The sequence below is a fragment of the Protopterus annectens genome, chromosome 8.part1 (assembly GCF_019279795.1).
Source record: "Protopterus annectens isolate FY-2018-M chromosome 8.part1, PAN1.0, whole genome shotgun sequence".
In the NCBI taxonomy this organism is placed as follows: Eukaryota; Metazoa; Chordata; order Ceratodontiformes; family Protopteridae; genus Protopterus; species Protopterus annectens.
This window is the reverse complement of record NC_056742.1, coordinates 125,985,907-126,011,407: the sequence shown is the minus strand read 5'-3', so window position 1 is coordinate 126,011,407 and position 25,501 is coordinate 125,985,907. Positions and strand designations below refer to the sequence as shown.

The following is a 25,501-nucleotide window of genomic DNA, read 5'->3' as shown; positions in this document are numbered from 1 at the left end:
GAACTGATGCTTTTCCTTCTTTTCAAGTTTATGGGAATTTTTTAAAATTTTCATTCTGTATTTTCACTCAGAATTCTCCGACTGAATATTTTTCCTAGGTTTTATGTACAAATAGCCTTTATCCTCAGAATCAGATTCTTCACTGGCTAGAACTCCAAAAATATTAGTGTCACTCCCTTCTCCTAAGCTCTTCCTGTATGCGCACACTCACTTTTCTCCTCCATATGTTTTTTCTTCTACAGTTTCTCCTTCACCTAATCTTCTCTCAGATTTTTGTTTTCCTGGTGGGTGTTTTCTTCCCTTTTTTCCACAATCCACCCAAATGTCTTTTTAAAAGCACACATCCTGCTTTCCTGGACACAGTCTTTTGCTTCCCCTTCCCCCCATAATGGCTAGTGTACCTTGTCAATTAAACGAGAAAAGTCCTCCCACATAAAAAAAAAAAAAAAAGCATCTCCAGCTTCCACAATATTAAATATTTCACACAAACCCTGCATGCATTTTAACACCCTCTTCTTCCAGTTCAGTTCCAAGCTGCAAAGTAACATTTTAACACAAGTTACTACTAGAAAACAGATAACTGTTCTAAAGGTAAATGCCCCTTTTGTCACACAGTTCTAGAAATTTCATCAATGGTCCTTGAACTTCAAATGTTAAGTCGCAAAATGTCTGCCCCAATATGCATAAAAAAAATTTTGAGTGTTAAAACCAAGAACTGTCACATACACTTCCTCTTACTTAGTTACTGCATTATCTACTGCCACAAAACCAGACACCTTCTCAACTTGTTGCTTCTTCCTCTTACTTTCTATCACTGCTGCACAAGTTTTAACTGCGGATATCTCTGCTGCCACACCACCCCATTCCTTCTCAACTTTAAGTGGTGCTGAGGATGGTAACTCATCTGCTAGTTCACTCCATGAAACAGCTGAACAACTACTTGGATCATCCTCGATTTTTAAGATATGCCAGCCTTACAAACACCAGTTCTGTTAGCTGTCTCGGTGGAAAAGGAAGTGAATGTTGGAGTCGTACAGGTAAGTAACATAGCCATACAGGAATCTTTGTTTACATTCTGATGCTCCATATCGAACACATTTTTCTTCCAAATTCTCATGGTACACATCCAAACCCTCCTTAGCATTTCTGTCCTCCTCCATGCTGCTGCTTCCCTTAAGCATCTCCCCTTATTGCTGTAGGAGCAATCCGGCACCATCAAAACAGCCGCAAAGAATAGAGGAAATTCCGAGTCCTGGCCAAATTTCTCCTAGTATAAATACCACCTTGGATCTCACCTGTAGGGGGTACTAACCCTGTCAAAAAATATATATATATATACATATTACTGCATTTTGGGCAGCAGTACCTGCTGATCTGTGTAAACATTCCATGCTTTTACTGTATACCATGCAGCACAGTGGCCCAGTGATAAAGACTTCCAACTCATGGATGCAGCAGGTTCCCTCTCAGCTTGAAAATAACCTGCTCAATGCAGTAAATCACTTGGTTAACAAAAAAAAAAAAAAATCTGGCTGGTACCTTTTTAAGAAAGTACAATGGCATCCCAGTCCAATATTATATGCATACAAGTTTTCTTCAAGGAGGCAACAGTTTTAGATTATACAATACAGAAATTAGACTACGCATAATTTTAAGTGATCATATACTTGGCGCAGATGGCAAACAAAATGACTGATACAACGCTTGCATAAAATTAAAAATATTATGTAAGCTATTAAGCAAAACAAACTCTAATCATAGTAAATTAACTTTCTGGTTTCAGATCGACAAGATAGACAAAAACTGAGCACATCCAGACAAATTTCTAGCTAAAAAATTATCTTATAAAATATTAATATTATTCATAACACATACAGCACAAACAGTTTACTGCAAAAGTTAAAGAAAACTAAGTCCAGAATGAACAGTTACAAGTCAAAAGAGCTCCTAATGTATTTTACTCACCATACATCCTTTGCCACCAAACAATGAGACCTGTGAATCCAGTCAAGAACAGAATTCCACCCACAACAGTCTTCCACTCAGATGACGGTTTGTTCATTTCAGCAAATGTATTCTGAAACTTAATGCGATACACTAATGGGGAAAAAATATGTTTATCACATCAGATGTCATCGTGCTCATTTCAGCATAGCTGTTGTGAAATCTAAAGCAATATACTAATGGGGAAAGCAAGTTTAAATATGGTATACATTTCACAAACCACTTTTTTTTTTTTGGGGGGGGGATCTCAACATTAAATACTTGTCAAAACAGTATGCTCCATATCCCAACCACAAGACTGAAATATGTGCAATATATATATATATATATATATATATATATATATATATATATATATATATATATATATATATATATATATATATACACATACATATACACACACACATTATATATATTTTACACACACACAAACACGTATATGGATTCTTACCACTTCACTGAAAGACCATTTCACTTAGACCAAATCACCTAAAGTTCATTTCACCTAAAACTCATTTCATTTCACTGACAAGTAGAACTCCAAGGCAAGTCAAAGGTATAATATATATAGTCAGGGGGTGTGGGGGGCATAGCCCCCCCACTTAATTTGGTTTTCTGTCTGGTTTTGTTTTGCATTATTTGGTAAAACCCAAGTAGGTGGGAAGCTATGCCCCGCCACACCCCCTAATGTGGGCGGTATATATACTAACACCAGGATCACCCTACAGTAGGGAAAAGGACATATACCTTTGACTTGCCTTAACAGTACTACTTGTCAGTGAATGAGTTTTAGGTGAAATGAACTTTAGGTGATTTGGTCTCAGTGAAAGCCCCCCAACTATATATACTAACACCAGGATCACCCTACAGTAGGGAAAAGGACATATACCTTTGACTTGCCTTAACAGTACTATTTGTCAGTGAATGAGTTTTTGGTGAAATGAACTTTAGGTGATTTGGTCTCAGTGAAATGATACAAATCCATATATCATCACACACAGACACACAGGCGCACGCACACAGAGACACACAGGCACGCACAGGCAGGCCTTAACAGTGCTACTTGTCAGTGAATGAGTTTTAGGTGAAATGAACTTTAGGTGATTTGGTCTCAGTGAAATGATACGAATCCATATAATATCGCACGCACACACAGACATACAGGCAGACATGCGCGCGCGCACACACACACGCGCACACACGACTACCACTTTTTGTAACACATGCCTATAAACACAAACATGTATCTGTGTATTATATATACAAAAATGTATGTAAAAATGGGTCTACTTCGCATGATCGAACAACCAAATGTTCAACTTTCATACGGCCGAGACCATATGATCGAACATTTGAATGTCCGAAAATGTGAAAATAAAAAAATAAAAAAAACTAAACAGTGCTAGCAAAGGGGCAAGACCCGTTGTACCCCCCACAGCCTCCGCTATTTAAATATAGCGACTCCAAGATCACACTACATTGCAGTAAAGGGAAATCTTCCTGTTCCTTGCTCTATGGAGATCCCCATTCAGACCATCCGAACATTTAAAAGTTTGATCATATGGTCTCGGCCATATGAAAAAGTCAAGCTTTTAAAAGTTCGACCATCTGAAGGTGACCCATTTAAATATACATACATGTAAGTGTATAGGAGTATTCCGCCTAAGATTAATTAAGATAGTCAAGCCCCTCTTACTTGCATTGTTCTATATGGGACAATTTCCTGTAAAAGAAAAAAAAAAACACAAAACACTGCTTTGTTGTAAAAATCCTACAACACTCATAACAGGAGTGGAATGGTTTTGCATTCTTCTTCTACCCCTCTTTTCCAATCTTCCAAGTAATAAAGTTTGTCTAGAAGTGCATTTTAAAGATGCCCTTCTTGCAAAGGCTCAATTTTAAGCCACGCCGGCTTATTAACAAAATGTGCTACATTCACTCCCCTAACAAAAGTATCAACAAAATTACAAAACGTAAATCACATTTAATGACCTTTTCTGCCTGTCACACTGCCAGTCCAACTATATGGGATTTTGTAAATAATTCTCTGTCATTTGTGATTCCTGATATGATTTATACAGAAGTGTGTGTAAAGTACTGAGCTAAAATGTAACCACAGCATGCCCTACTGGAACAGAACAGGAACATACCTCCAATACTTTGACTGTTTAGATGTATATGATTGATGGAAACTGAAACATAAGCGATTAACTTGAAAACATTCAGGGAAAATAGTTGAAATTACATTTGTTTCATAACCGCATAAAATGCATCTTTCAGTTTAGTAGCAGATCATGTCTAAAGCAGGAAGTTTTTGTATTGTCTTGAAAGAGAAGTAATTACTAGATTTGAGATGCAGAAACTTTTTATTGTGTTATGACTTCCAGGATCTGTAAAGATCTGAGAGAGGGGAGATGCTAACCGCTTGTACTCTCTGACAATGGGGGTTTAGCTTAGGAACTAAAGTCAGGTGACAAAGTGATGTCATCCAAGCTAACAGCAGTAATGTTTGATATTAATGTATGAACGGAGAGTGAGAGTGAGAGATCATTTTGTATTTGACCAGGAAACATCCACTCACCTTCTACACTTCTCTTGCTGCAAGTACGGTTTTAGGGCATTGTAACTCTCAGATTCAGGGATATTATAAAGTGTAGCTTACATGTTTTCTTTGAGACTGTCCTGCAATGTTGTTTTATACAGTTCCTGTGATTTTCAACGCTGATGTAACAGATTACTTAATAAAAGAGCAAGACAATACCCAGTATTTATTAAATATATTAAACCTTTCAAATTGTGTCTGATCTGTTTAGGAGATATTTAAGTTCTCAGAGTACTTGCATATCTACTTAGTGATACTGTACAGGCCGCTCCTAAACAGCCTTGCTGTTGGGTCAGACTACCATTTGGATTAATAGTAACATTACACAGTAGGATTGGACACCCTTTGTTAGGGGCTGGTGCCATGGAAACCACCTTATAGTCTGGGCAGAAGGGGGCATAGCTAGTAAATCTCTGTGCCAGCCTTTCCCGTGTGTGTATATATATATATATATATATATATATATATATATATATATATATATATATATATATAGGGCATGAAGCACTGGTTGGACAGTGTTGGAGGACTTGGCCTGGAACCCTGGCTAAGGAATCAACTCTATAGCTGTGCCAGTGGGGCGCCTTTACTGGGGATCTGGAGAAAGAGGGAGAACCCAGCTCCAGACTTGACTGTGGTCACTGTGTGCTCTTAAGGGAAATTGCACTTTACTGTGTGTGTACTGGTTATCCTCCCAGGTGTGTACATTCTTCACTGTTGTCAGTGGTGAGGATTGAGGCTCCTTGATTACCGGTCCAGTGCAGAGGCCTCACACTGCCATGCAAGGCACAAATTGTTTTGTTTTACATATCTCCGTCCATCACATCTTCCACGTCTTATAATATCCCCCCATTTTAAGTAACGAACACTAACGTTTTCTAGTAGCTGGTGGGGGTGGTTACAAACCAGTTCAGACAAACTGAGCAGCTGTACCTAATGCAGCTTCAAATGAATACAACTGAGGTTGGCAGAAGTTTCATATGCAGCAGTATCAAATATCTTTAGGGGTGTCTGACAATTATGGCCATTAAAACCGTCCTGACGTCAGTCTCTCTCTTACCAAAAGATGTTTCATCAGGAGGACTAGAAAGTGTGTCTCTGCTATATCAGTACTAAAAGCGCAGAAGTAAAATTATCCAGGAACATTCAAGAACTCAGTCCTTATTGCCACAGATGTTAAAAGCCACGTAACCACTCTGGGAATGTACCCTTTTGAGAGGAACAGTATCCAAAGGCTGAGGGCATTGCAGAAAGGGTTGGGGCCTGAATGGAAACCAAACCCCCTGCCAAACTGCCATATATTCCTCTACAAATCACATACAATGGGGAAAGGGCTCAGAAATCCCAATATAGTGTCTACCTAAGTGGGTATAACACCTGAAGCATAAACTAACTTAAAATAATGCTCAAGTAACGACCGTTAATAAAAATCCACACATCCAAGAAAAAATAGTATGCCTGCCATGTGCAGTTGAGAACGCAGGAAACCTGTAACTTAAGTCACTAAAGAAATCAGTGAATCTACTCAAATTGCACCAGGTCCCCATACCTCTAGGAAGATAACTCAGCTGTGAAACTAAACCACACAGCATGTCAGCCCCTCATCAGGCCATTCTGGGGTATAGCAAATTAAACCCACTTGGGGCGCTGTGGGCCATCAGTATTTTAGAAAGTTCAAAACATAATAAAAAGTTAATTGTTGCACCTTTAGAGCGTAGATTCCTTTACACCATGTCAGAGACTGTGTGGAAGGGGTAGAAATACAAGCAAAAGATGCAGCAACACTGGTCACAACAAAAATGACAACAGTACCAAAAATCTGCAAGAAAACATTTTCCTAAACATACATTCAATAGAAAAAAAAAATGCAAGGGGAATACAACGCAAACCTACAGCACATAAAATACAGGCAAGGGATACGAGTTGAGAAGGTCTAAACAGGCAACAGGAAAAAACTATACATTTTTTTCATGTTCATAACATCTATTTTCCCTAAATGATTACCAGTCAGAAGTGATCAACAACATCAATATTCCAACATATTTTCTTAAAGACAAGGGAAAATGACCTTCTTCACACAGGTACAGGACACCGTCTCACAAACATATGCTATAATATATATACATGCGCACATACATACATGAAAGAATTTCTTCCTTGTTCAAGGTAGCCCATGATCCCTTTTCTTTTTCTTTCAGTGCCTTTTGATCCTTGTCAAGGTTTCTTACATACTCTATGTCTGGAAGGGGAGAATCCCGACGATCAAAGTATGCTGGGAGAGAGAAATCCTCTACTTTAGCAACACCTAAAAATAAATAAATAAATAAATAAATAAAAATTCTACTTCCACACATACTCAGAAAAAAAATTCATCTGATGGTTTAATTATCAGCCTTCATAGAACAGTGAAGCTAACTTCTGTAGAGACCAAGAGGGGGAACCCACACCACCATTAACATCACTTTAAATCACTCGGTTAATAGAACAAAATGTTCTGAATCAACATTTTTTCCTGAAAAGGTAGTATGAAACTACTGGATAAAATTATCAGTGATTTAGCAGAAAATAAATTTGAGGAAGTAAATATCAGGAATGATCTGCAAAATCAGAAAATCTTAAGTATCTAAAGTCACACTAGTTTATGGATGAAGTGAGGAGTCTCACCTAACTGGGATAAAATTGTAGCAAATCAGAATAAAAAAGCAAAACAGTCAAATGATCTTGGAATAACAATGCATCAGGAGTGTACAACCACTTTCATACTCATCACAATCCATGTTGCTTGCAAAGTAGCAATCTCAGTCCAGTTATTGTATCCTATATACAAGCAGATTATAACCTCTTTACCAACCAGTTTCATCTTCCTCCATGGCGCACCCTCCTACTATTCACAAATGTCTCCACATTTTGTTTTAGGAGATACAGAGGTAACATTTTTCTCCTCTATGCCTTGCATCTGCTCAACAACTCTGGATAAACAGGTACTGTCATGTCTGCTATCAATCAATTCTCGCAAACTACTTCAATGTCTTGATCACTGTGACTTAAGTGGAAAGAGACAAGGTAGCATTACGGATAGAAATTTTGCAAAGTAAACCAAGTCAGAGAAGTTACAGCAGACTAGACATTAAATTTTAAGGGGAAAATGTTATTTAAATCCGCTTAGCCCATTTATGTTTAGACTATGGAAATTAGTTTTAACACAATGCTTCTGTCACTGTCGACGGCATTTGCCTCGTACCTTGAGGCTAATCCATGTATGAACTGAAATCCATCAACAAGCTTGTAATATTGCCCCTGGCCTTGGTCATGGCTGAAAAAGGTCCATACAGTTAAAAAGTACAGTTTTGTACCTACCATAAATGTAGATGTTCGAAGATCCACATTGCTGCAGTCCTTACACTTGGGTAGTCCGCTGTCCTCAGTCGGCCCGAATATCAAAGTATAAGGCTGACGTCGGTCAAGGCGCATTTGACTGACATCAGGACGTCAGGGTACAAATGCGCATGACCGACGTCATATCCTCAGTCTTTTCTTGCCCCAGATGTCAGAAGACCCTAAAAATAAAGGTCAAAACCAAAAGACAGCAAACAACCAACCAACCACCCTAGCACTAACTATATGTACAAAATATACAATATACACAATATGTACAACCCAACCCACACAACCACCTCTAACTGCAGAGGGGAAGGAGGGAGGGTAATTGGACTGCAGCAATGTGGATCTTGAACATCTACATTTATGGTAGGTACAAAACTGTACTATGTTCTTCATCTCACATTGCTGCAGTCCTTACACTTGGGTAGAATCCCAAAGCAGAGGTAAGGGAGGATGGCTAACTACAAGGAAGCAGGAGCTGCCAACATGCCCTGCAAAACAGCAGTGGCAAAACCAGCCCTGGACTTAGAGTAAAGAGGCAGGTGATAATGCCTAGAGAAAGTATGCACTGAACTCCAAGTAGCTGCCTCCAAAATATCCTTGGTTGCCACTCCCCTCAAAAAAGCTGTTGAAGTGGCAGTAGCCCTAGTGGAATGAGGCCTAATCCCAGCTGGAACTTCCTTGCCATGATGGGAATAACAGAAAGCAATGCAAAACCCAATCCACTTAGAAATAGTTTGCTTAGACACAGGCTTGCCCTGAGAACTCAAAGCAAAAGAAACAAACAACTGCTGAGACTGCCTGAACCCTTTAGTTCTGTCCAAATAATAACGCAACTGCCTGTGTACATCTAAAGTGTGCAAAATCTTTTCCCCTTTATTTTGGGGATTTGCATAAAAAGTAGGCAAATGAATAGTTTGGTTTAAAGCCACACTAGAAACCACCTTAGGCATAAAGGAAGGATTAGTACGTAATGATACCCTATCCTTATGAAAAATCAAGAAAGGCTCAACTGCCATAAGGGCCTGCAATTCAGAAACCCTTCTTGCAGAGGTAATTGCCAACAAAAAAGCAGTCTTCCATGATAAATATTTCAACTCAGAAGTAGCTGCAGGCTCAAAAGGTTGTAGAGTGAGTTTCTCCAACACAAAATTGAGATCCCAAGCAGGAGTAGGAGCTCTTCGTGGGGGTCTTATATTCTTTGCCCCTCTAAGAAATTGCTTGAACAAAGGATGAGAAAACAATGGTGGGACACAATCATAGTGAGCCGAAATTGCTGCAGCATGAACCTTAATAGAAGAGAAAGACAAACCTTTGTCCAATAACTCTGTAAGATATTGAAGAGCCACGCTCAAATTAGGCTCAGAAACATCAAAATCTTTTGCTGCACTCCAAAATAAAAATCTCTTCCATTTATCTGCGTACACTTTCCTTGTACTAGGCCTTCTAGCTTCCAAAATCACATTCAAAACTTGTTGTGGAAGTTGAGACCCTCTATGGTTCAAAACAGAATATGCCAGGCCGTTAGGTGAAGAGAGTGAAGTTTGACATTCAGCAAATGGCTGTTCTCCTGTGACAACAGGTGTGGAATCGAAGGCAAAGGCCATGGAGGCTTCCGTACCAGACTTCTCAGTAAAGGGTACCAGTGCTGTCGAGGCCAATCTGGAGCTATTAAAATCATCCTTGGCTTGTCCTGTCTGACCTTTAGAAGTACCTTTGGGAGGAGAGGCAGAGGAGGAAAGGCATACACATGAAGATTGCTCCAATTGAAAGAAAGAGCGTCCACTTTCCAAGCTGTGGGATGAAACCTTTTTGTGCAAAACTTTGGCAGCTGATGGTTTAGTGGAGAAGCGAACAGATCTATGTCTGGAGTTCCCCATGACACTGTCAATTTCTGAAATACATGAGGATCCAATTTCCACTCGTGGGGATCCATAATTGTCTGCTCAACACATCTGCTAAGGAGTTCTGTGCTCCTGGCAGAAACCTTGCCTGAAGATTGAGCTGTAAACTGAGAGCAGTCTCCCACAAAATCATTGCTTGCCTGCATAGAGGATAAGAATCGTTCCCCTTGCTTGTTGATGTACCACATGACAGTTGTGTTGTCTGTTAGAATCAACACCTGCCCTGGAAGAAGTAAATCCTTGAAAGCTATTAATGCAAACTGGACTGCTAACATCTCCTTCAGGTTGATATGTAGATGTTGTAGTCTGGCAGGCCACTTGTCTTGTATCCACTTTCCATTTAGATGAGCTCCCCAAGCTTTGTCTGAGGCATCTGTCGTTAAAATCTGACTCGCCTCTGGCCGGGTCACAGAGAGTCCCTTGTTTAGGTGACATTCCTGAGCCCACCACAAAAATTCCTTTTGAATGCAAGGTATTATTTGAATGACAGTGTCTAGATCCTGGCAGTGCTGTGTCCATACATTATTGAGATACCATTGCAGCTTCCTCATATGCAGTTTGGCATTGGGAAGCACCAGAATACAAGATGCCATGAACCCTAAGGCTTGAAGGACTGTCCTTGCAGTCAGCCCGGACTGATGAGATAGCTGATGAAAGTAAAGGGATAGACTCTTTTGTTTGTCCGGGGTTAAAAAGGCCATCTGGGATGCTGTATTCAGTCTCACACCCAGAAAGCACATGTCCTGAGAGGGTACTAGACTGGACTTTATTTCGTTCACAGAATACCCCAGGCATTTTAGCACTGCTATCACATATTCCAAATGATGAAGAAGCTCTTCCCTTCCTTGAGCCAGAATCAGGCAGTCGTCCAAATAAGGATAAATCTGTATTCCTTTTAGCCTGAAGAAAGCTATCACTGGAGCCAGAACTTTCGTGAACACTCTGGGCAGTAGATAAGCCAAAGGGCAATGCAGAGAACTGATAGTGAGAAGTCCCAGCTTGAAAACGCAGATACTTCCTGCAACTTAGTCTGATAGGAACATGAAGGTAAGCCTCCTTGAGATCCAAAGTTACCATCCAATGATCTTTGCCCAGCAGAGGTAAAAGCTGCTGTAACGTCAACATTTTGAACTTGGGAATGTCCAGATAAGTGTTGAGGGTAGATAAATCCAAAATTGGTCTCCACGTGTTCCCCTTCTTTGGTACTAGGAACAGGCGAGAATAAAATCCTAGGCCCATTTCTGGCATAGGGACCGGCTGTATGGCCCCTATTTGGAGTAACAGAGAAACTTGCTTGTGAGCCTCTATTCTTTGCTGAGGAGGAATGTCTGGCATGCCTTTGAAAGGAGGTAAGGTATGGAAATAAAACCTGTAACCGTGGTGTATGATATCCAATACCCATCTGTCTTGGGTAATTAAACTCCAATTTTCTTTGAAAAGTGCCAACCTTCCTCCCAAAGGTGCTGCCAGACGAGAAGGCTCTGGCAGCTGAAAAGGTAGGTCATTGGGTCTGTTTACGAAAGGACTGACCCCTGCCCTCACCCGAAGACTGTGCAGGAGAACTCCCTGTTCTAGGCCTGAAAGAGCCCTGAGCTCTGCCCCTACCACGTCTAGATCTACCCCTAGACTGGGAATCATAAGAAGGATCGTCCAACCCTTAGTAGGCCAATTTCTACTAAACTTTGGAGGCTGGACCTGCAAAAAATCTTTAACAGTCTGCATAGACTTGGCCTTGTCTTCCATTTTCTTTAAAACTGCCTCAACAGGAGGACCAAACAACACATCAGATTGTAAAGGAGCATCTAAAATCCTTGTTTTAACATGTTCAGACAAATTTTGATCCCTTAGCCAGGCGTGCCTGAAGAACTGACCCAGTGGCAGCCACCCTAGACGAGGCCTGTACAGCATCAAAACCACATTGCAAAGAATGCTTACCCACCTGTTCAGAAACGTGCACTAAATCTTGCAACTCTTTACAATCAATACCTACTGCCAGAGCATCAACCTTAGACTTTAATTGTGAAAGGAGATAGTTCTGGTATTTCAACATGTGAAACTGGCAATTCAAAGCCCTCATAGCAAGAGTGGAAGAAGTATAAACTTTCTTTCCCCACCTATCCAAGGCCCTAGCCTCTTTGTCTGCAGGAACCGGATTCTTAACAACAGAAGCCTTAACACCTTTAGGCCCCTGACTAACAGTTTCTGGGTCAGCCCTAGGACTCTAAAAAGATACTTATGAGCTTCAGGCACCCTGTAATACCTATCCGGCTTAACAGGAGCAGGAGGCAAAGAATTAGAAGTTATGTACTCACCATAAAGTACAGTTTTGTACCTACCATAAATGTAGATGTCCGAACTGGATAGCATCTGCAGTCATAACAACTGCGTTGTCCTGTCGTCAGGCAGCCCTTCAGTCGGCCGGATTCCAAAGTCCGGGTCCGGCTGATGTTGCACTTCACCCGACGTCATCTCTGTTGGTCTTCGGGTATAAAGGCATCAGCCGACGCCATTTTCCTCAGTGTTTCTTGCCCCAGATGCCAGTAGCCCTCTTGAAGGCTAAAATTTTGGATAGATGCCAATGTTTCTAAAAAGATAGAGGTAAACACAAACATAAGCATGTATGTACATATATACAAACAAATACACCATAAAAGACTCCCCCCCCACCAGCTAGCTATTAGGAGGGTAAACACCCTAGGAGTACCACAGAGGGGAAGGAGGGAGGGTAATCCTGACTGCAGATGCTATCCAGTTCGGACATCTACATTTATGGTAGGTACAAAACTGTACTATGTCCTTCATGGATGCATCTGCAGTCATAACAACTGGGTAGAATACCATAGCCAACTAGGGGAGGAGGATAAAGGTAAATTATGGTGTGTTTAGGATCCCTTGCAGTACAGCAGTGGCAAACCCTGCTCGGGATCTGGAATATAGAGGCAAATTGTAATGCTTGGCAAATGTATGCACGGAGGTCCAAGTAGCCGCCTCAATAATGTCTTTGGTTGCCACTCCTCGTAAGAAGGCTGTGGTAGTGGCTGTTGCCCTTGTAGAATGAGGTCTTATGTTCTGTGGAATTGGTTTTCCATGGAAGGAGTAACAGAATCGTATGGAATTTCCTATCCATTTGGAGATTGTCTGTTTGGAAATAGCTTTTCCTTCCCTTCCTGTTGCATTAGCTACGAAAAGTTGGTCAGTCTTTCTGCTATTTTTTGTTCTGTCCAAGTAGTAGCGTAGCTGTCTATGTACATCCAAGGTATGCAGTATTCTTTCCCCTCTGTTTTGTGGGTTGGGAAAGAAGGTAGGTAGGTGGATTGCCTGGTTTAAAGACACTCTGGATACCACCTTAGGCATAAATGTAGGATTAGTCCTCATGGACACTATCTTGGTGGAAGATTAGGAAGGGTTGCACCGCCATTAAGGCCTGTAGTTCTGAAACCCTCCTTGCTGAAGTAATTGCCAGTAGGAAAGCAGTTTTCCATGACAGGTGTTGTAGGTCTGCTGTTGCTGCTGGTTCAAAGGGTGATAGTGTCAACTTTTCTAGCACAAAGTTTAAGTCCCAAGCTGGTAATGGTGGCTTCCTTGGAGGTTTTACATTCTTGATTCCTCTGAGAAACTGCCTGAGCAAAGGGTGCGAAAAACAGGTGGATCAAAGCTGTATTCTGCTGAAATAGCTGATGCATGTATCTTGATGGAGGAGTAGGACAGGCCTGAATGAAGAAGTTCGCCAGGTACTCCAGAATGTTAGGCATATCTATGTTTGACACATCTTTTCCTCTTTCAGTACTCCAAATGACAAACCTTTTCCATTTTCCAGCATAGTTCCTTCTTGTTGAAGGTCTGCGTGCTTCAAGAATAATGTCTTTAACTCTTTGGGAAAGCTCTGTGTTAGCTGCTGCTATGTGATGTTCCATGCAGTCAGTTGTAACGTTTTTAGGTTTGGATGCATGATGCTGTAGTTGTTCTGAGTTAACATCAAAGGCATCAGGGGAATTGGCCACATTGTTCCGAGACATGCTCCTCAGTAGTGGGTACCAGTGTTGTCTTGGCCAGTTTGGAACTATCAGGATTATCCTTGGACGTTCTTCCTTGATTTTTAGTAGTACTTTGTGTATCAAGGGAAGAGGTGGGAATGCATATGCTGTTAGGCCTTTCCAGCTGAAGGAGAGCGAATCCACTTTCCATGCTAGTGGGTGGAATGTCCTTGTGCAGAATTTTTTGAGCTGGTGATTGAGAGGCGATGCGAATAGATCTGAGGCATTCCCCATTTCTTTGAGATGGTTTTGAAGATGTCCGGGTGCAGCTTCCATTCGTGGGCATCCGAAGTGGTTCTGCTTAGTATGTCTGCTATAGTATTTTCTTTTCCCGGTACAAATATTGCCTGTAACTGGATGTTGTAGCTGAGTGCCAGGGTCCACAGCTCCAAAGTCATTCTGCATAGGGGGTATGAATGAGTGCCTCCCTGTTTGTTGATGTACCACATGACTGTGGTGTTGTCTGTCCTTATCATCAACTGGCCCTCTGAGAAATGGTTTGAACTTTTGGATTGCCAGTTTTACTGCCAGCATTTCTTTTAGGTTGATGTGCAGGTGAAGTTGATCCTGTGTCCAGAGTCCTTGCACGCATTTGTCCAGCATGTGGGCCCCCCATCCTAGGTCTGAAGCGTCTGTTGTGATGGTCTGGCTTGCTTGACATCTGCGAAAGGGTAGGCCTGGGTTTGACTGGCATGCCTGAGCCCACCATAGGAGCTCCTGTTTTAAGCATGGAATTAGTGGGATTTCTGTTTCCAGGCTGTGTCTGTGTTGGGACCATAAATTCTTTAGGTACCACTGTAGTTTTCTCATATGTAGTCTGGCAAATGGGACCAAGATTATGCATGATGCCATGAAGCCCAAGGCCTGGAGTACTTTCCTTGCTGTTATCTTGTTCAGTTTTGTTAGTGCCAAGAAGTAAAGAGGGAGTTCTTTTGTTTTTCTGTAGTTAGGAATGCCATTTGTTTCACTGTGTCCAATTCCGCGTCCAAGAAGGTCCTTGTTTGGGATGGTATCAGCCTTGACTTTTGTAAATTGACTGTGTATCCCAGTGCTTGTAGCAAGTAAATGACCCTTTGTAAATCTGTTGTCAGCTTGCTTTTGCTGTCCCCTTGTAGTAAGCAGTCGTCCAGGTATGGGTAAATTTGAATTCCCTGTAGTCTGCAATGGGCGATTACTGATGCCAGGCATTTTGTGAATACTCTGGGCGCAGTAGATAAGCCAAAGGGCAATGCTGAGAATTGATAGTGCTCTGATCCTGCAAGAAATCTGAGGTATCTTCTGCAGATTGGTCGAATGGGGACGTGCAGGTATGCCTCCTTGAGATCTAGAGTTACCAGCCAACACTCCTTGCCCAGCATGGGAAGAAGTTGCTGTAAGGTCAGCATCTTGAATTTTGGGGCAATGATGTATGTATTTAAGGTGGACAGGTCGAGAATTGGTCTCCAACTTTTTTCCTTTCTTGGAACTAGGAATAGTCTGGAGTAGAACGCCTTTCCTTGCTCTGCTGTTGGCACTCTTTCCACAGCTCTCATGTTTGCTAACTCCATTATCTGTTGTAGAGCCTCTGTTTTTTGATTTGGAGGTAGATTTGGCATTCCTCTTTTGACTGGTAAAGTGTGGAAGTGGAACCGGTAGCCTTGATCTATGGTTTGTAGAATCCACTTGTCTTTTGTTATGTAGTGCCAGTTCTTTGAAAATAAGGTTAACTTTCCGCCTAAAGGAGCTGCTATTTGTTCCCTGGTAGGCGGATTTAGTGTTAAGTCACTGTGGTTGTGTTGATGTAGTGGCAGAGGTTGTGTCTGTGCCTCTGTTGTTACCTTGCCACTGTCGTCCTCTGTAGGCACCTCCTCTAGATTGGTTTCTGCCTCTGGAACGTCTGTTCCTGCCCCTTTGAGATCTTGTGGAGTCAGGAAAGGACCAATTTTGGCAGGCCAGTTCCTGCTAAACCTTGGGGGTTGTACCTGCAAGAAATCTTTAACCGTTTGGACAGATTTTGCCTTTTCTTCCATTTTCTTCATAACCTGCTGGGCAGGTGTACCAAACAAACTTGTCTTATCCATAGGAGCATCTAGCAACTTAGCTTTAACATGATCCGGTAAAGCTTGCTCTTTAGCCATGCATGCCTTCTTATCACTGTGCCAGTCATGGCTGATCTAAATGAAGCCTCCAGTGCATCATAGCCACATTTTAAGGAATGGTTACTAACCTGTTGTATGTTATTTACCATTTCTAATACATATTTCTTATCAAGAGATTCATCAGTGGTTAGCTTTTTAGTTAATTGATCAAGCATAAACTCTTGGTATTGTATCATGTGAAACTGACAGTTTAAAGCTCTAGCTGAGAGAGTAGCTGAAGTGTAGACCTTTTACCCCATCTGTCTAATGACCTTGCTTCCCTTTCAGAAGGAATAGGGTTTTAGCTATGGTCGCGGCTACTGCCTTGGGACCCTGGGATATAGTTTCTGGGTCTGCAAGTGGGGCCTTGTAAAGGTGGTGATGAGTATCTGGCACCCTGTAAAATCTGTCTGGTTTGGCAGGGGCTGGGGTAAAGAATCTGGAGAGGAGCAAACATCATTGAAAGCATCATCCACCACAGAGAGAACAGGAGGTATAGCTAAGGGCCTGTGCTGTGGAAGGTGCAGAAAGGTCCTAAGTCTTTTCTGGAGTCTGAAAAATCCTGTTGCTGCCATTGGAACTGCTCGCATGGCATGTAAGGTTTCTCCAAAGGAGAATTCTTCTGGTGGGGAAGCAGCTGGAATGGAATCTTCAGCATCAGAATCTTCAAAATTGGAGAAAGGAGCCTCTGGCTGGTCAGTTATGTCTGATTCATCAGCAGAATCATCAGAGGACACTGGCTCAGGGGCTCTGCCCTAGGTCTCTTCTCTGGGGCTGAGAGGCCCTGTCTGGGTGAGGTTGAGATCCTCTGATTAATGAAATTAAATCTTCTGCCAAAGTAAGCATTTGAGAACTAGAAGAGGGCCTGGTAGTGGGGGGTTTAACAGGCACTGTTTTAGTAGTCTTGGCTGCTTTAGCCCTGGCGAAGGCCTTAATGGACATGGCTGCTGGAGGCCTAGCTGCACCACGTGCTGGGGTAGAGACATCCAAGGGAATGGTGTCTGATAAATCAGTGGCAACCACCGTAGTGGATAAAATTTCTGAGGCCGATTCAAGAGTGGTAGCAGGGGCCTCAGTTGTAGAAATAGATTCAGCTGTACTTTGAGCAGTTTTCTCGGTTTCGGCCGAAACAGAGACACTCGCGGCTTGCTTAACCGTGGTTTCGGCCGAAACCGCGGACCGCGAGTGTCGGTCTTTATCTTTGCGTTTTTTGGCAGATTGGGAAGTCGGAGGATCCGACGGCATAATGTACGCAAAATCAGAACCGAAAAACTGTTCTGCAAACTCCGACCGACGCGCCTAAGCGTTGTCGGTTGAAGGAAGCACAGGCGAACAGGCTGCTACGTCGTGGGCTGGGCCTAAACAAGGCAGGCAATGAGAGTGGAAATCTTTATGAGGTATTTGTTTCCCACAGGTTAAACAATTATTAACTTTTTCTGACATCGGCTGAGGCAAGAAAGGTTCCCAACGGGTACTTAGCTTTAGAAGTCTTCGAAGTAGTATTCGGTAGAAGTAATCTCTGGATCCGACCGACCGGCACTTGCGAACAGCTTCTGCTTCGGGCGCCACACGGCAAGAAAGACTGAGGAAAATGGCATCGGCTGATGCCTTTATACCCGAAGACCAACAGAGATGACGTCGGGTGAAGTGCGACATCAGCCGAAGCCAGACCCGGACTTTGGAATCCGGCCGACTGAAGGGCTGCCTGACGACAGGACAACCCAGTTGTTATGACTGCAGATGCATCCATGAAGGACATCGTTCCATCTGAGTAGGTGACTTCATTCGGATGCAACCTGTGGGTATCGGATCCGATCTCGGATCCGAGCCGGCAATTCAAAAGCTTAGGCTCCGAGCTCCTAGCTCCTCCCTCTTACCCATAACCCCTTGCCAAGCCCTGACTGACCTCAGATTGAGTTTGCCTCAAAATACTGACCACAGTACACTAAAACAGCATAAATACTCGCTCTATAAAGGTCAGGGGATGGAGGGGATGTTGCATCGAATGAAGTCACCTACTCAGATGGAACGTTATGGTGAGTACATAACTTCTAAATCTGAAGTAGGTAGACTTCATTCGTCTGCAACCTGTGGGACAGAGTCCCTAGCTACCTGAATCTTGGGGCCGTCATGGAAGGATGTTCCGAGCACCGCTGAGCCAAAGAATGCTCTTCCTCTAGAAACAACATCCACCTTGTAATGAGAAATAAAAGTATGAGGCGAGGCCCAAGTAGCTGCCGCAGAGATATCATCCAACGAAACACGGGACTTAAAGGCGGCTGACGAGAAACTGCCCTAGTAGAATGAGCCGTAACCCTCTGAGGAGCAGGTCTGCCTGAAGTGTCATATGCCTGCAGAATGCAATTAGCAATCCATTTAGATAGAGTGACTTTAGATACTGCTTTACCCAGAGCAAATTTAGCAAAGGAGACGAACAGCTGATCTGATTTCCTGTGGCCAGCTGTCCTGTTAATATAAAACGTAATTGTCTATGAACATCCAAGGAATGCAATTTGTATTCTCCTTTGTTTGAATACTTGGGAAAAATACAGGCAAATTGATTGACTGGTTAATATTGGATTCAGAAGAGACCTTGGAAGAAAAGATGGATTGGTCCTGAGGCACACCCTATCAGGGAAGAAAGAAAGATAAGGCGGTTTGACACACAGAGCCTGAAGCTCAGACACCCTTCTGGCTGAAGTGATAGCTACCAGAAAGGCAGTCTTCCAGGAAAGGTATTTTAAATCAGCAGAAGCTGCAGGCTCAAGGGAGGAGCAGTAAGGGCCTGCAGGACTAAAGACAAGTCCCAAGGCGGTACAACCTCCTTGACTGGAGGCCTTAACAAAAAAACTCCTTTGAGAAAAGTTTTGCATAATTTCGCTGTCATAAGGGGAGCTGTGTCATGACCAATGTGATAATGCGAGATAGCCGCCAATTGAACCTTAATCGTGGAAGAACTAGCCCCTTGATGAAAGAGGTCTGTTAGAAAATCCAGCACCGCAGAGATAGGTGCTGAAAAAGGATCCACGGTTCTCTGTCCTGCCCATATAGAGAACCTCTTCCATTTACTCCGATAAACCTGTCTGGTGGAAGGTTTATGAGCAGCCACCAAAATGGCCTTGACCGGTGAAGAGATACCGGGAGTCCTAATTAAGGTTGGAATTGGAGCAGCCAAGCTGTCAACTTCAGGGTCCGCAGATTGGGAACTGGCATTCCCAGAGGGTGAGAGATGAGATCCAATTGGATCCAGAATCCATGGTGGATTGATTTTGTGAGACCATACAAAGGGGAACCAAGGTTGTCGAGGCCAGAATGGGGCAATGAGAATCATTCTGCTCCCCAAACTGTTGACTTTCTGCAGAAGCCTCTGCATCAGAGGAAGTGGAGGGTAGGCATAAAGGAGACCGGGAGGCCAAGCATGCACCAGAGCATCCTCGAACTCCCTGGTGGGGGAAGCAGAGCGAAGAAATTGCCGCATTTGGCGTTTGAGGGAGAAGCAAAAAGATCGCAACAGGGTTGCCCCCAAACGGCAAAAATCTTCTTCGCTACTTGAAGATTGAGGGACCACTCGTGTGGAGAAAGGATGGTGTGACTGAGCTTGTCCGCAAGGATGTTGGACTTTCCCGGAATGTGCGTTGCTACCAGAAAGCGTTTGGTGGAAATTGCCCATTCCCAGACTCTCATGGCCTCTCGACAAAGGGGTAAGTCCTGGTTCCTCCCTGCTTGTTGATATACCAGACTACGGACATGTTGTCTGTCTGAATCGCAATAGTCCCTGAAGGAAGAACGTGGTGAAGTGCTTGCAACGCTAGGAGCACCGCCCTCATTTCCAGGACATTTATATGCAATGACGTCTCTGTGGGATTCCACGTGCCTTGGACAATCTTTCCCAGAATGCCCCCCACCCGAGGCAAGAAGCGTCCGTGGTCACTGTGGCTCGGGGAAATGCAGCGCAAAAAGGTCTCCCTGCCAGGGGCTCCGGAGAAAGAAGCCACCACAGAAGGGAGTCCCTGCATGCTCTGCTGACCGTAATCGGAGCGTTTAGAGACGAACAAAGAGGAGACCACTGAACTTGAAGGGTCCATTGAAGAACCCGCATGCGTAAACGGGCATGAATTAGAAGCGGGATAGCTGCCGCCATAGAACCTAGGGCCCTCAGGACCGAAGCTGCAGTTGGAGATGGTTGCAGGATTGCTGTTACATGACACCTCAGGCTGGCAATACGGTCTGGGGTGAGGAAGGCTCGCATTGATCTGGTGTCTAGTCTTCCTCCTATGAAATCTATAATTTGAGTTGGATTCAGAAGAGATTTCTCCCAGTTGATCGTGATGCCCAGCCTTGGTGCTAGTTGAAGAAAGTAATCCCTGGCTGAGCACAGAAGATGCCTTGATGATGCAGTCAGGAGCCAGTCGTCCAGGTACGGAAAGACCTGTAATCCCTGGAGCCTCAGGTGGGCCGCTAGCACCTTGGTAAACACCCTGGGGGCTGAGGTGAGACCAAAGGGGAGGACCCTGAACTGATAATGACTGGCTCCCAGCCGGAAGCGAAGAAACCTCCTGGATCGTCTGTCCATCCGAATGTGGTAGTACGCATCCTTGAGGTCTATGGAACACATCCAGTCGTTCTCCCTCAAGAGGGGGAGTATAGATTGCAGGGTGACCATCCGGAACTTTTGCTTGGTTACTGACAGGTTCAACTGGGAAAGGTCTAAGATTGGTCTTAAGTCCCCCGTCTTCTTTGGCACCAAAAGAACCTGGAGTAAAACCCTAATCCGGCTTGATCTGGGGGACGCTGGATGGCTCTTTTTCCTAGCAGCTGCTCGATTTCGATAGCCGCCTCCCTTTGGTCGGGTGGAACATCTGGGAGGCTGCGAGATTTGGGAATCTTGAATAGGGGTATTGAATATCCTCTGGATATAAGTCGAAGCACCCAACTGTCTGTTGTTATGGACTCCCAAGAAGTCAGGTGCATCGAAACCGCCCGACTGCCTCCAGAGACGGACAGCCGGGCAACCCTTCAGGGCTGCTGCGTGGGTCTCTCTGAGAAGGGTTCTCTGGACCCAAAATTGCCAGGAGCCCCCCTGCCTCTGGCACGACGACCTCCCCGTCCTCCTCTGCCACGGAAGGACTGGTTATCCGGAGCAGGTTGGGACTGCTGCCACTTGCGGAAGCACATCTTCTACTGTCACATTAGGTTCTTAGAGAAGGACCACTGGGGAGCTGAGAAGCGGACTCCGACGGCAGACAGCGTCTTCCCGTCCCTTTCGCTCTGGACTAATGCCTCGCGAACAGTCTTGCCAAACAAGGCAGAACCATCGAAGGGGCATTCGAAGGTCGCCTTGAAGGGCTCTGCAAAATCACAATGGCGGAGCCAGGCCTGTCGCCTCATGACAAGGCCTGCTCCGCTGGCTCTAGCGGCTCCCTCAGTAGCATGAGACAGCAGCCGCATAGATGTATTGGATACTGATCTGAGAGTGGCCATTCGGGTGGAGTAAACCTGTTTATCCTCACTCGAGATGGACTCCGGGGGAGATGCAGCGTATTCCTTAATCAGATCCCGCTGCATCCTAATGACATGTGCCATGTAGTTCAGCGCTCTCAAGGAGAAGGTCGCTGAACTAAAAACTCGCTTCCCAATGCGATCCATCGAACAGGACTCCTTGCCCGGAGGATGGACGGAGGGACTCTCCTGGGCCAATTCCCTCTTCGTGGCTGCAGCCATCATCATGGCATCTACCGGGGGACCCTTACTCCAGTGGGTGCGGTCTGATGGAGGAGAAAGAATGCGGTCCGGGCGCTTAGGGATAGGCTCAATGGTGTCCGGATCCTTCCACGCCCTGATGGATATAAGATCCACCAGGGGGTCAGCAGGAGGGGACACCCAAGAGGTAGAAGGGCCCGCCTCGAATGCCTCCAAGAACACAGACTCGTCCGAAGAAGCCTTGGGGCAGACCACCCCCCCCTGATCCTTAACATCTCCATGATGTCTCCAAATGAGACATCCTCAGGGGGTGACCTAGGGGAGCCTTCCCCTTCATCCAAGTCCGTGTCTTCAGTGACGGACTCAGGGGAGTCCATGTGCCTCCTCTTGCACTTACCCGAGGTACTTCATCGGGGGGGCTGTCCGAGGAGTACTCTTCAGCAGATGGATGTTCCAAGGGAACCACTTGGGACATCGAGGCGGGCTGTCCCTGGGACCGGCTGGTGGGGGCCTGGCCCAACTGCAATGGAGTGCGGGATGGAGCCGTGGCAGGGACCGGGGGTCCGGATGTCCTCGACAGTGCCCTTTCCATAACGTTGAAAGCCGAGGGGGAGCCAGCTTCTAAGCCCGAGCCGACCCCACTCGGATCCGACGACGGATCGGAGTCGGAGCGAAACCGTCGGATCCGAGACCAGTGTGCTCCGACCTGGACGGAGCCGAAGACACACCAGCTCCCTCGGATCCGAGGCTCGGCCTCGGCTCGAGGTCGGGTCCGAAGTACCCGAAGCACTCAAGGGATGGGACGGATCCGAGGTGCGCCGACCTATCGGATCAGACCCACCCCCGGATCCAAATATGCACGGCGCCGATAGCTCCGAACCCGTGGTATGGGTCGGAGAAGGAGCCAAGGGGGCGAAAAAAGGGGTCGAAGCCCCTCCCGGATGGGGGGGGGGGCTAGGAGCACTCCCATTTGCATTTGGGCCTGGATGAATTTCCTCATCATCCGGTCCATGTCAGCTTCGCTCATTGAAAAGGTCGATCTAGAGGAGGCCACCGAAGCGGACCTAGAGAGCCGTCTCGGTGACCTCCTGGAAGGGCTAGCCTCCTCCTCCTTGGGTCCAGGAGAGAACCGAGGGGAGTGGAGCCGAGGAGGAGGAAAGCTAGAAGGCACAGGGGAGGCCCGCTTAGATGGAGGAGCCGAACTAGAAGCTTCGGCTCTCCTCTTGTGGTGCTTCTCCCTGTGCCTCTCCTTCTGTCTCTCCCTAGAAGAATCCTTCCCCTCCGGCAACTTTAAGGGAGGTTGAGTCCCAGCCGGAGGGGGAGAACTCACAACAACAGGTTGCTGACTGGAAGGGGCAGAGGCCGAAGCAGTATCTGGGGGTAAAAGACCCGCCAGCACCAACTTCGACCTCCGTTCCCTTAAAGCCCGGGGGTTGAACCCTGCACAAATGGTACAACCAGAAGACAGGTGTTCAACCCCCAAGATGACGACGAGTGTGGCCATCTGCTGGGGACAGCTTATGGCCACACTCGGTACATTTGGAGAAAACAGCCTTAGGGGCTTCTGACATTACCAACCTAAGGCCTAAATACACACACACACAAACAAACTACGAAAACCCGAGAAAAATTAACTAAAGAGGGAGGAAAGCCTTAACCACACACAACACTAACTAGATTAATAACAAAAACAGAGAATTTAAAAACTTTTTCTGTCAAAAAATCTAAACTTATCTCAACCAAAGCCAGGAGCTCTAGAATTCCGTTGCTTCTTGAAAAGCGGCAAACGAAATCTGGGGTCAGTCAGGGCTTGGCAAGGGGTTATGGGTAAGAGGGAGGAGCTAGGAGCTCGGAGCCTAAGCTTTTGAATTGCCGGCTCGGATCCGAGATCGGATCCGATACCCACAGGTTGCAGACGAATGAAGTCTACCTACTTCAGATTCAGGATTAAGAGAAGCCTCTGTAAAAACATCTTCTACTACATCCAAAACAGGAGGTATAGCCAAAGGCCTATGCTGGGGTAAAAACAAAAATTCCCTAAGCCTTTTCCTGGAATCAGAGAAGTCCTGACCTTCCCACTTAAAATGCTCCCTCATAGAATGAAGAGTTTCTGAAAAAGAAAAATCCTCAGGAGGAGAAGCAGAAGGAGTAGAATCATCCACATCAGAATCAGAATAAGGAGAGTACTCCTGCAAGTCTTCAGCCGAAGACTCTGAAACATCCGAAGCCTGCTCAAAACCCCCCAGCTCAGGCTCCAACCTAGGTCTCTTATCAGGAGGGGGCATAGAACCCCTAATTAAAGTAATCAAATCTTCTGCCATTTTAAGCATATGCTTCTTGGGCACAGTACCTGTAGAGCTAGGGGTAACACCAACTGAAGCCAAACCCGGCCTGCCCCTGGGAGAAGCCTTTGAAACAGAAGGAGAGGGCCTAGCCACCCTAGGAAGGGAGGGGAGTATAGTAACCTGAGAAGCCCCCTCAGCCTGACCTGCCTCCTGAGAGGCCACATCTTGCAATAATAAGGTCTCACCCTGGGAACACAAAGAAACCTCCGGCGGACCCACCGGCTCCACCGACACCTCTAAAGAACCGGCGTCCGGTACAGACTGTTCTTCTAGCCTAGGCTTAACTGCCTTGTCCTTGCGCTTCTTCGAAGAAGCGGGCGTCAGAGCATCCGACGGCATTTTATAATTACACCGCTTCCCAAAGACTAACCTTGCACAATCCAACCTTCTCTTTATAGTGCGTTTATTAAATCTAGCACAAGAGCGACAACCAACAACGTCGTGCTCAGGCCCTAAGCAAGGAATGCACAAAGTATGATAATCTCTATGCGGTATCTGTTTCCCACAAGAAATGCAATTATTGACTTTTTCTGACATCCGGTAAATCACTGAGGCAAGAAAAAACTAAAATATTCCCCAACGGGGTACTTAGCCAACTTTGAACTCGGTCTGAAACTTCGAAAACGAAAAATCTCAGAACGCCAACCGGCACTTGCAATGCTGCTTCTGCATCGGACCATGCGGCAAAAAAGACTGAGGATATGACGTCGGTCATGCGCATTTGTACCCTGACGTCCTGATGTCAGTCAAATGCGCCTTGACCGACGTCAGCCTTATACTTTGATATTCGGGCCGACCGAGGACAGCGGACTACCCAAGTGTAAGGACTGCAGCAATGTGAGATGAAGAACATCTGATCTTTTTCTTGGTTTAAATTTTTTCCATCAAGAAGAGATACATACCTAGTGTATAGGAATGCCAGTATACCAACATTTCACCTCGGATTCCTGTACCAGTACACAATGAAGGAACCGGTTAGCAATACCTTTCCAGGATGCATGGATGTTTAACACCATACGGAACACACAAGAGAATTTTTAGAATGTAGAAATATATGACAGGTCCATCAAAAAGACAGGAAAAAAAAAAGTTTCAGAAACATTTAAAAGTAGACAGATTATCAAATGCACTTAAACTACTGACTAAACCAAATGACTCCCCAACTTCATGCAAACCCTAACATGTAAAGATATACCAACAAAGAAATGAGGAAAGCAGACTGGTACAACTGAGCCTAAGAAAATGAACATATTTAAGAATATACAACCAATAAAACAAAATGAAACTCAAACCAAGAAAACCAAATATCCACGGGAGGCTAATGACACACCAGCAAAAACGGCAGAGAACAACAAATAGCGTATACAGGTTTATTATCCGCTTTCGTACAATACTTCGTCAGAATAGGTAC

General features: G+C 44.7%; 1 protein-coding gene across 1 annotated transcript in view; it reads right to left on the bottom strand.

Annotated features, from left to right (window-relative positions):
• Positions 1–25,501, bottom strand: part of LOC122810107 — an 82,994-nt gene that overhangs the window by 55,443 nt on the left and 2,050 nt on the right. The window contains exons 2-3 of the mRNA XM_044081582.1: positions 6,750–6,918; positions 1,966–2,097 (exon numbers count right to left, since the gene is read on the bottom strand). Coding sequence (XP_043937517.1) covers positions 1,966–2,097; positions 6,750–6,918 — 301 coding nt within the window. The remainder of the gene's footprint in view (positions 1–1,965; positions 2,098–6,749; positions 6,919–25,501) is intronic.